This window comes from Lygodium microphyllum, chromosome 7, assembly GCF_053477565.2.
Source record: "Lygodium microphyllum isolate KBCC chromosome 7, Lygodium_microphyllum_v1.1.10, whole genome shotgun sequence".
NCBI lineage: Eukaryota > Viridiplantae > Streptophyta > Polypodiopsida > Schizaeales > Lygodiaceae > Lygodium > Lygodium microphyllum.
This window is the reverse complement of record NC_141141.1, coordinates 136,930,119-136,941,557: the sequence shown is the minus strand read 5'-3', so window position 1 is coordinate 136,941,557 and position 11,439 is coordinate 136,930,119. Positions and strand designations below refer to the sequence as shown.

The following is an 11,439-nucleotide window of genomic DNA, read 5'->3' as shown; positions in this document are numbered from 1 at the left end:
ATATGGGTTAATGTTAAGTGGAGTGATGTTCTGTTATCCAATTGTGAGATAAGATAGTTGTCAAATAGTCTTCTACGGCTTAGCAAACCAGTCAACTTGTGGAAACAATCCCTTTCCTTATTTTTTGGTGGAAGGGTGGCCCGTTGGGGGAAAGGATACCTCTCTATTCCTTAATGTTTGGCTTACATCTTACCCCCCTATGATGATGATGTGGCACTAGCCAGTTGCAATGCTAAGGATAGCCTCTACCTTTAAGAAAAATGGATTTGCTATCTAGTTGACATATGGGACCTTGACTCAGCTGCCCTACTACCTTTGGAGCAGATTATTGAGTAGTTTGGTTTGACAGAGGACCTAACTCTTATCTAAGAGTGAAGGAGTCTTGGAGTGAGATAAAGCCTAGGGGAACCTTCTCAAGACTTGGAAGAAGCACCTTAAAAAGGCATGGAAAGCAACCTCCTCCTTTAGGATCAATGTTATATTGTGGAAAATTGTGGCTAATAAATTTTCAACTAGGGACATCATATCAAAGTTTGTGTAGGTGTGTCCACTCTTCATCTTTTGCAAAATGAAAGGAGACAAAATCAAGCATGTCATTTTGGGACCACCATGAAGTGCAAGCCCTCTAGGGGAAAATAAAAAAGGCCATGGAGAAGCTTAATCTGCATTATACTGTTGGATGGAAGCAGGTCTTGTTAGGAGATTGTGGTAATTTCAATGAAGTTTGTGAAATGATTTGGGGGATTATTCATTGCATCACTTTGTTCAGAATTTGGTGCCACAAAAAGAACCTTGTTTTTGGATGGCTCAAGTCTCCCTTTGTCTAGGTGTAGTCTTAGCCATTATATCTTTGTAGAAATGCATCATATGTTGAAGAAAATTGCCAAGAAAGATGTAGCTATCAAGCCTATTTCTAGGTTCTTTTTGTCCTCGACGTAGTTGTTTTTACTCCGACAGGGTTGATGAACATGCTTACCTTTAATAATATAATGTTGTGCACTGTAAAAAAACGCTTACATCTCTAACTTCCGAACGAGAAGTTGAGGAACCCTTCAAATTGAGTCCTAATTGGGGAAGTTCCATTTCACAAGTCCAAATTCCAATAATTGACACCATGACTAAGGCCTTTTTACATTTTCCATTGAAAATAACTTTAAATTCGAAGAGCAGCGTCTCTTAAAAAAAGAGAGAGCCTAAAGCCAGGGTCTTGAAGCATGTGAACGGCCCTTGCAAATTTGAAACACACAGTAAATAAGAACGAGATGAGTGGGCACCAAGTAAATGCCAAGTCAGTACAAAAGAAGCCTCCAAACGAGCGCAAAAGGAGAGGTGTTCGCCGCCAAAATCTTTAGAGGGTGGTCCCAGTGTGACACGCGGAGCCCGGAGCGATAACGAGAGGTGCCACGTTGGAGCAAGCATGGAAAGAGCCCGGTGGTTCTCTTCCAAGTCAATCTCTCTCTTCTCTCTCTCAAAGTTCTCACACACACACACACATACACTCTCTCTCTCTCTCTCTCTCTCTCGGTCTCTCCCTCTATCACCTTCTCTCTCCACATCTCTCCCTCCGTCGTCACACAAGCGTAGCGCGCCTTCCCTGGCGATCACGCCTCCGCCATAGCCACCCGCTTCCTTCTTGTCTGCCTGTCTTTTGCTATCCTCATCATCCTCGTTCGGCATCCTCGTTCGGCATCCTCATCTCTGTCCGCCAATCTCACACTCCATTCATTCTGATCTGTCCCTTCTCTGCTATCCTCGCCGATTCCTCCGACTTCCACTTAGTTATTGCCACCTCCTGCGCGTTTCTTCTCAGCTCCCTGTCTCCTTCCGGACGTCCTCCGCAGCCTCGCGTGGCGCTGGCTCCGCCCGCTCGCTGTATGAAGGCCCCCCTATGATTGTGCCGTTTGGTCGCGGTCGCATGCCAATCTTCTCTTGACAGATTAAGTATCGACAGTTTTTGAAGCGGTTTATTCTTATGCCGTTTGCTCTCGGCGCTTGTTAATCTTCTCCTCACAGATCAAGCACCGACGGTTTTTGAATCGGTGTTCTTCTTCTGTCGCTTGGTTACTGGTGCATGCTAATCTTCTCTTCACAGAGCCTTCACAGATTCAGCACCGAAAGTTTTTGAAGTGGTTCTTCCTGACTGGTTTTTTTGAAGTGGCTCTTCCTGGTTATATATGGACACTTCTTTTCTGCGCTGCTACGCAGCCGTGTTTATTTGAATGAAGCAGTCGCAGAATCATTCTCTGTGAAATCAACCAACCACATGCCATCCATTTTGTCGTCCATTAGTCTCTTGTTTTTCATGCACAAGGAAGGTCACTGATTTGCTATCATCAAACTTCAATCTATTATCTCGGCAGGTGGAGAACACTTCTGCACTCTCCTACGCATAACCGGCTTTCCATCGGTTGCGGAATTCAGACGGCCTCCACGTGTAACTGCCTAATCCCTTTCAACTGAAGAACTGCTCAGAGTGTTGTCTTCCTATTGATCACGATAAGTGCAACGAGCTTGATCGAAGAATTAAAGGAGTGCCAGAGATGAGCGTTAATCTCCGCACTGGCCTTCCAAAAGAGAAACGTGTCGGCTCCGTCGCTCTTAAACTATCTGGATGTAAGTATGTTAGGGGAGACAGAAGTTCCAGGTTCTGGCAGCGTTATGCTAAAGTTCTGCTGTCTTTCTTGCTGTGCCTTCTCTTTGTCCTGATCAAAACTGAGCGATGGATGCCATTCTCAAGCAATCAGAGCACGCAGCCTACCGTCTTGGAAGTCGGAAGTTTTCTAACTACAGGAAATCCTCATGGTCCTTTAGAGAGGTACTCAAGGCCCTTCCCCCGTCATGCGGTCTCAGAGCTGAAGGAGGAGCCACAACGTAGGCCTAAAAGCCGGACAAAGTATGTTCACAGGGAATTCGCTCGATTAGAGAAGGCTGATTTTGGTATGGTTTTGTCTTGTTTTCTCTAGACACGCAAGTAGCTTCATTAATAGGAATTTTTACTTGTTTGTTGATCACCGTAGTCTCGGTGGGTTTGTCGATTGCACGGATAGGAAGTGAATTACAAGCTTCGTGTTTGTGTGATTGAGTGAAGAGCAGTGGATGCTCTGTTTGCATCCTTTCTGAAAGATAGTATCACAACAATCAAGTGCTGAGTTTTGACATTCTAATCCGTAGTGATGATTTGATTTGAAAGGAGAAGGTTCTGATTCTCAGGTCATTGCAGGACAGGCGAACGTCTCTGCTAGCATTAAGATATATGTGTACGATCTGCCACCAAGTTTCAACAAAGATTGGCTAGAAGATGAGCGATGCTCCAGGCATCTCTTTGCTGCAGAGGTTGCCATTCATCATCGATTGTTACATAGCCCATTTAGAACACTTGCGCCGGCAGAAGCTGATTTCTTTTTTGTACCAGTATATGTTTCTTGCAACTTTAGTTCAAGGACCGGTTTTCCATCACTAGGTCATGCACCATCTTTGTTGAAGTCAGCAGTAAAGCTGATATCTCGCGATATGCCATATTGGAATCGTAGAGAGGGCAGGGACCACATTTTTACCGCAACTCATGATTACGGGCCATGCTTTCGCACAATGGTAAGGACTATTTCCAGTAGTAGATGTGCTCTCTTCCAGACTCCAGCTTAGGATTAGACAATCACGTCTCAGCCCTGTTGAATTTGTTGTGTAGGAGGATATAGCTGTTTCTGCTGGGATCCCCCACTTTCTTAAGAGATCTATAATCTTACAAACCTTTGGGTTGGTTGACAAGCATCCATGCCAAGCCCCACAACATATACAGATACCTCCTTATGTACCAGAGACGTTCGTGAAAGAAGGCTGGCAGCCAGAGAAGCAACGCCGTGATATTTGGGCTTTCTTTCGGGGTAAGATGGAGGTACATCCAAAGAATGACAGTGGAAGGATATACAGCAGGTGATTGCTTGCATGTCATATGGTTGTGTGTTTTTGTGGCTTGTTTTGCGCAATGTAAATTTAATGGCCAGTATTCCTGGTTGCAGGGGTATTCGCACCACTATCTGGCAGAAGTTTCGGCGTAATAGGCGGTTTTTCATTAAGAGGACGCGCTCTGATGATTATGTGTCTGAGATCCAGCGATCAGTGTTCTGCCTTTGCCCTTTGGGTTGGGCACCATGGAGCCCCCGATTAGTTGAATCGGTTCTGTTTGGTTGTGTGCCTGTGATCATTGCTGATAAAATAGCTCTTCCATATTCTCATGTGATTGATTGGTCGAAGATGTCAGTAACTGTGCATGAAAAAGACGTAAGCAAGCTGGACAAAATACTGGAGAAGGTCTCTCGCACAAATCTGAGTATCATGCAACATTACCTCTGGAAGGAAGAACACCGACGAGCACTGCTGTATATGGATCCAATGACACAAGGTGATGCAACATGGCAAATTTTGGAACTACTTTCAAGGATGCGTGGTAAGACCATAGAGACACATTTATCCCTTCCCAACCAGGGTGGTAATTTTGGTGTGGAAGATTGATTTAGCTTTAAAATCTCATCTCAGAGGTGGATATATGGTTACACCGGAGGATCAACTCTCCGGTGTTGATCCTTATTTTTGGCGGATGAGTAAAGGGAGAAGTCTGTATGTTCTGCATTGTGGCATTCAGATATCAGAGCAAGAACTTAAACTTTTGCAGAGAATGAATGTCATCATTCATCCTGGATGTTCAAATCAGTTTCTTATCTCAAGATCAGAGTTTTGTGCCTGGATACCAATCGATATTACCAAGTAGCAATCTAGCTGTTACACCAGCTGCATTCTCAACTGCTTCTGTCTGGGTTCTCTGGCAGCAGTCACCTCTGGACTTACATCAGCTAAGTCTTTGCTGGTTTAAGCACATGGGCAAGCATAAGCTCTGGCATTCCCAAACATCCCAGCATCAGGAAGGTTATCTGAAGGAACGTCTGAGAGACAGGGTGAAGTTGCTCAGGATCAGTACATGAACTCAATGTGTGGCGGCTGAAGAGAGTGGACGGTTGGGACTGTAAGGGAGGGAGGCTGACAGATACTTGAGGTAGGTAATTGAAGCAGTGATAACCTCTACAACAAGGTTAAGGTCCCAGCCAAAATCTGAGCCTTGAAGATGGGTGGTCGTCGGATATTGATTCTCATCAAATGATCGAAAAGGTGAAATGAAAATGCTGAGAATGTCACTACCAGGTGTTTCAATCAACAAATAGAGAACGTTACTGAGGCCTGTAAATCATGATAGATAGGCTGTTTAAGCAATTGCTAGGGAGATTTTTCGGGGCCTTATCCTCCCTGTACTAATTTTAGGTCAAATTGACATTATCCCCGAAACAAAGCAAGCATCCACTGATAACGTTTGAGTTGCAATTGGATGGATGATGATATAGGAAAGGTTTTATATTCGATTGCAGCTGCATGAATTACCTTTGAAACGAGCTCATGCTTTTCATCATCAGACACTGGCTATTGCAAACATGTAATTTATAATTGGCGAACGTATGTTTTATGATTTTGGAGAAGATTATCCACTTTGTGCAGTGGTATAGTTTTCAATTGTTGTGAAGATTCTTGAAGAACAAGGGTGCACAAGAGTGCGCAATGTGTGTGAGAGAGAGAGAGAGAGAGAGAGAGAGAGAGAGAAAGAGAGAGAGAGAAATTGTACTAAATAAAGAAGAAAAAGAGGAACGAATTTGTGGGGAAACTTCCCATCTTATTGTCCTTGTGGACTCTTAAAAAGGCAAACCCAAGAAATCTGCTCAATGGAAAATTTAGCTATATTCTTTAACGAAACGCGTAATGAACCTTCCTTACCCAAGCCCGAATGATTGTGCCCAAAGCTTTCGCATCATCTCGATACATACAAAGCAACAAATTATTTTGTCCATCAAATTCAAAAGTTGGCCATCGTGAACGCTTTAAAAGTAGCGGTTCTTATCTGCAAAGCCGTGCTATGCTTGATTGGCCTTAATATCTCAAGGTAGCGTGAGCATATAAGCAACTTTTGTCCATGTCATTCTTATTATAAGTCAAAACCATTCAAGATGAAGTGTCTAATATGCTTTGTAAGTAAATGCGGCTTTAATGTTTTAAGTATCATTTATCTCGAAGTAGCTTTATAAGTGGCATTAGTCTCAAAGTAGCCTTGAAAGTCCAAAGATTCTTGACGATGAGGTTCTTGTATGATAATGGTCCATTAAGTCTAGGGTAATATGGCTCCCCCATTTTTGTCAAAAGATTAGGATTAATGAGCAACCACTTTGGAAAAAGCCAGAAGAATTTTTGTTGACCATGTGTAAAAGGTGTTTCATTTACGTGTTACCAACATTGTTTTGAATGGGTGCACTTGTACCACAAAATTGCAATTGCATGCTATTTTTGTAGGTTTTATCTAGATTCTAAAATTTGATATGTGAGGGAACTTAATTCAACTAGGAGTATTTGATGCATTATATTCTATTTGCTTTGTCAATTGCATTGTTCTCTCTATACATTAGGCTTCTTATTTTTGCATACAAATTGTTAAGGATTTCCAAGAGCTTCAATAGATTTTTTCAATCCCTCTTCAATAGATGCTTATACTCCAAGTATATCTTGTAAATTTGCTCACACCTTTCTCCATTTGACATAATATCTTGGATGACTATAAGTGCCAAAAAGTTTCCATTAACCTGCATACACACTATTACAAAATGCTCATATAGGGTTTTAGAAACTTTAGGTTTGTAAGCTATAAAATGCATGGTGCATGTGGTTGCTCATTGCAATTCCAACACTTATTTGACCCTAATAATGATCCCTAAATGGATATTGTGGCATATTTGAGGTTTAATCAAATAATGGGTGCATATTTAAACAAAATGAATTTTGTTTGATAGCTTTTGACCAAAAGATTTCCAATTTGAAAACTTTTCAATAAAAAAACAAAGCATGTAAATGCAATTACTAAAGTCATTTGAACATTTTGAAATCTTTCAATAGTTTTTTTCATTTTTTGGCTTACCTCAAACTTAGCCTACATCAGCCTACCAATGGTTATTAAAGGAATCTTTATTTTTATATATCAATTGTTATTTTTTAACAAGTGTTAAGAGATTTCTCTCTCTTAAAAAAGTATTTTTAGAATTTTAGTATCCCTTTTTGTGCATGTTGCTTGTACTTATAATCTAAGTATAGGATTTGCTATCACTAGTGTTTGAGGTTTGCATGTACACTCTTGTTGAACTAAATTACCATTATCTTTACTTAAATAGCTCCAAAATTGAAGTCAATTAATGAATTCTAACCATTCTTTTAAATCATGAGAGATATTTGAGAGAGTTTCAGTGTCCCACATGTACACACTAATTTGGGAGGCCTCAAACTTTTTATAAATAGATAGCTTGCTATCTCATTCAACCAATCTTGTTTTTGTAGATTTCAGGCACTTTAGTTTTGCTGGCCACATCTTGTCTGTGGAGAACATCTTAGTGCATGTTGCATGACATTGTCTACATCCATTCAGCACCTGTTTTCAACCTCCATTGTACAATCCACACCTTCCATTGTTGTGTTTGTCGTTCGAATAACTGAGCAACCACCTTTCCTTACTGCGTTTGCATCTATAATTGTCCTATTGTCCACATCATCTGGAAATTTGTGTTTGTTGCTCCCAACTACCACCTAGATTACTGTCACCCTCAGGTTATGTTTTGTAGTTTTCTCTCTCCTCTACATGTTTCATTAGGGTCAAAAACACTTTCAAAAAGACCCTTGTAAGAAAATGATTAATTTGCTAATTATTTGAGATTTTGAAAGAATAAAACAACCAAATTTGGTTGTTCAAATGTGATTAATGAGAGAATATTTGGTTCATTGAAGGGGTCAGCCATTAATTACCCTTATCTTTTCATTTATGTCAGGGTTACCTTTTTGATCGTCTTTATCTTGAAACTTGGGAGATTTTGTATTTTCAAGATATGTGTACCAAAATCACATTTGTTTGCTCTCGTGTCTTCTTTTCATATACCAACCACTCTTTCACTATTCTCTTCTTTGTGCTCACATTCTTATCACTATGAGATTCATTTGTGGTTGGTCTGTTGAAATGTTTAGCAATACCTCTTCAAGTAATATAGAAGATGAGCACATGCAAGTACATACTTACCATCCAACTACATTCAATTTATACATCTTAGAGAAGTATACATCGATGAGTACTAACAGATGACATGAAGGCTAACAGATTGCAAACAAAAGGAAAGAAATATATAGATTTGTGGGTGGATGGATATGCACATGACTCAAGTGCACGAAATGAGAAAAGCATTATTAATTGCACAGACAAGCAATTTTGAGCTAACAAATAAGATTTATATTTTAGAGAATGCTAATAAGTCATTACAAGACAAGCTAGCAGCCTTGAAGGAAACTCCATTAAGATTTAGAGAGAGAAAGAGACCATTAAAAAATATAACTACCTTGTGTGAGAGAGTAAAGAAAAGAAGACTAAATCTTGCAAAGAAATATGTCTCTAACATATCAGACATTAATATTCTAGAGATTGAGAAGAGAATCAATCTTTTAAAAGAGACCATAAATAAGAAAGATATTTTGAGGATTTTAAGTCACCTCAGAATGTGGATTTGAGAGGCCCAACTCTCTAAGAATTGGTAAAGGACTTAAAGGACAGAGTAGAACCAAACGAAATTGTAGAGACATGTGATACTGTGGGTATTATTCGAAAAGATTATTGTGTTATCTCCAGATTACTGTTTAAAAACTTAAATGCAATAAAATAAGTGCTTTTGGGTTGTCTCAAGACCTTGTAGTATCAGTTGCAAGGACTGCTATGAATCATAAGATTCCACATGTTTTTGGGAATACATTCATATTGAAGGGTCTATGTCATACAAAAAGACAAAAAGAAAATCTAGTTTTGAATACAATGAGTTTAACAATATATGGGTTAATCTAAGAAAAGTGCAGATTGCAATGGTTCACATGTATAGACTCATAGTAGAGGAATGCCATAGTGCTGTTTTGAAGTTTTCCTTGAAGTTAGATGAAGCACACATTCAAAAAGGACAAAAGATGAAAAGAGTCAGCATTTGCATCATAGAACAGGGTATTGGACTACAATAATGGTGGGATCAAGCACTAGTGCATAAGTTCCAGTTTGAGATGGAGATTTGGTGGGTTGGTGCAGCTCAGGTATCAATTGAGAATAATCAAACATTGAAATGGTTGTTCACTAATATAAGTATTTCAAACATTGTTAAGTCTCAAAGTGAAGGAGAAATGTTGGTGGTTGATGGGATTGGTAATTTTAATGTGGAATGGCATATGAGCGTTGACTTAAAAACTATCAAATGTATGCTTGGACTACGTAATGGGAAAAATGCAAAATATCCTAATGTTTATTACATGGAAAATGTTGGGTCTAAAGATTGGAAAAACTTGCACCCTGTAAGAAGAGCCCCAACTAGAGACTCTATAAATTTGAGTAAATTTAAAAACAAAGAAGACATATGGAATCCCATTCTTTCAATTTCTCTTATAAATGTTCATATTTGTACTTGTATGCATAGATTAGAATAATTGACAAACCCCTTAAGTTGCATCTTGACTATGCATACTCGATTAAGCCCTTGTCTTTATCACATGAGTGTACTGATAAATGTGAGGCATTACTCTCCAAAATGGGTTTTGATGGATGCCAAGTTCACTTAAGAAAAGATCCAACACTTTGAGGGAAAATAAGAGATGTCTTGGCTGATATCCCAATGTGGGAGGCTCAAAAGCCATACGCTTTTTAGGAAACCATACCGGAAAACATATGAGCATTACTTGGGTGTATTGGAGAGAGCTGTGTGGGATAACAAAAAACATTGCAAGCATACCACGACTTGCATTTCTAAGGATAGAGGTTTGGAGACACCTCGATGTATTTCTAAAGCTCCTCAAGTAAAAAAAGACAACATACATGTATTGAGAAGAGTTTAAATATTCGATTATAAATCTTGTTCAAGCAATAAAGGAGGCATGGGGAGAAAAGGATATCACGTTTTATTTGACAAGAGAGAATATATAATCCAAGTTTTCTTTGACAAAATTTTCAATGATGTAAAATGATTGTTACTGTCTTGTATTTGCAACATATCCTTCATATCCATGGGCCTTACTTTGTGGAGGAGCAAGGCTTCCTAGTAACTAATAGCTGCCAAGGCATGGAAAATTCTCACTATTAAGCACATACAAGTTTTTTTCGAAGCACAAGACATGGAGGAGAAGTTACAAAAAGCAATAATCTTGAGGAGCTATTCAATTGGTTTTTTGGACAACAACTTCAAAGAAAAATACTAAAGATGACAATGAAACTTGAGAATTCATAGTATGTTTCAAGTTAGAAAAGTACAAAGCTAGCTCTCAAGAGCCTTTACATCTTCCTTCTCCTTAGGGATATTCCCTCTATAACATAGACATTTTCTTCTCTTGTAGCCAACTATGGATTTTTATATCAGTTCAATTTGCTGCCAAAGCATAAGATGAGAGGGCAAAAAGTATCTTGCTCTCTCGAAGCAGAGAAACTAGGATATCCAAAACACGCTCATGCTATCAAAGAAGAGATTGATAAGCTGATGAGAGCGGGGTTCATTTACGAAATTGAGCACACAGACTGGGTATCGCCCATAGTCATCATGATGAAGAAGAATGGAAAAATCCGAGTGTGCGTCAATTACAAGAAGGTGAACACTCCTACCAAGAGGGACAACTATCCGTTTGCCGTACACCGAGCACATGCTTGAGAGAGTGGTAGGCAAGGAAGCCTACAGTTTTTTGGACGGCTTCTCAGGGTACAACCATGTGCAAGTGGATCCTGCGGACAGGCATAAGACTGCCTTTGTCACTGAGTGGGGTGTCTTTGCTTACATAGTCATGCCCTTCGGGTTGACTAATGCCCCTGCCACTTTCCAACACCTCATGTGCACCATCTTTAAGGACATGCTTTGCAAGGAGTTAGAAGTCTTTGTCGATGACCTCTGTGTCCACTCGACCTGGATCGAACACCTAGACAAACTCCGAGCAGTCTTCGAGCGGTGTCGCTTATATCGTCTCTCCTTGAAACCCTTAAAGTGCCAGTTTTGGGTGAAGCATGGATGCATCCTAGGGCATGTGGTGTCGAAGAACGGCATTGCCACCGACTTCTCGAAGGTCAGGGTTATTGTTGACCTTCCACCCCCAAACAACTATAAGGGAGTTCAATGCTTCCTAGGCCATACTGGATACTATCGGAGGTTTGTACTGAATTATGCGTTGATCGCCAAACCCTTGTACAAGCTGCTCATTGTCTTCAAATGGACCGAATCATGCCAACGGGCATACGAAGAGTTGAAGAAGGATCTAACCACAGCACCAATCCTATGAGCACCAGATTGGACCATTACTTTCCACATGCAT

The 11,439-nt window shown here is 40.1% G+C and overlaps 1 protein-coding gene across 1 annotated transcript; it reads left to right on the top strand.

The window, feature by feature from the left end:
* Positions 1 to 1,479: 1,479 nt before the first annotated feature.
* LOC148034007 (putative glucuronosyltransferase Os03g0107900) lies at positions 1,480 to 5,540 on the top strand. The gene is made up of 4 exons (XM_087682022.1): positions 1,480 to 2,937; positions 3,221 to 3,591; positions 3,686 to 3,930; positions 4,017 to 5,540. The coding sequence occupies exons 1-4, from the start codon at positions 2,541 to 2,543 to the stop codon at positions 4,507 to 4,509; spliced, it is 1,506 nt and encodes a 501-aa protein (XP_087538148.1). The 5' UTR covers positions 1,480 to 2,540; the 3' UTR covers positions 4,510 to 5,540.
* Positions 5,541 to 11,439: the final 5,899 nt, after the last annotated feature.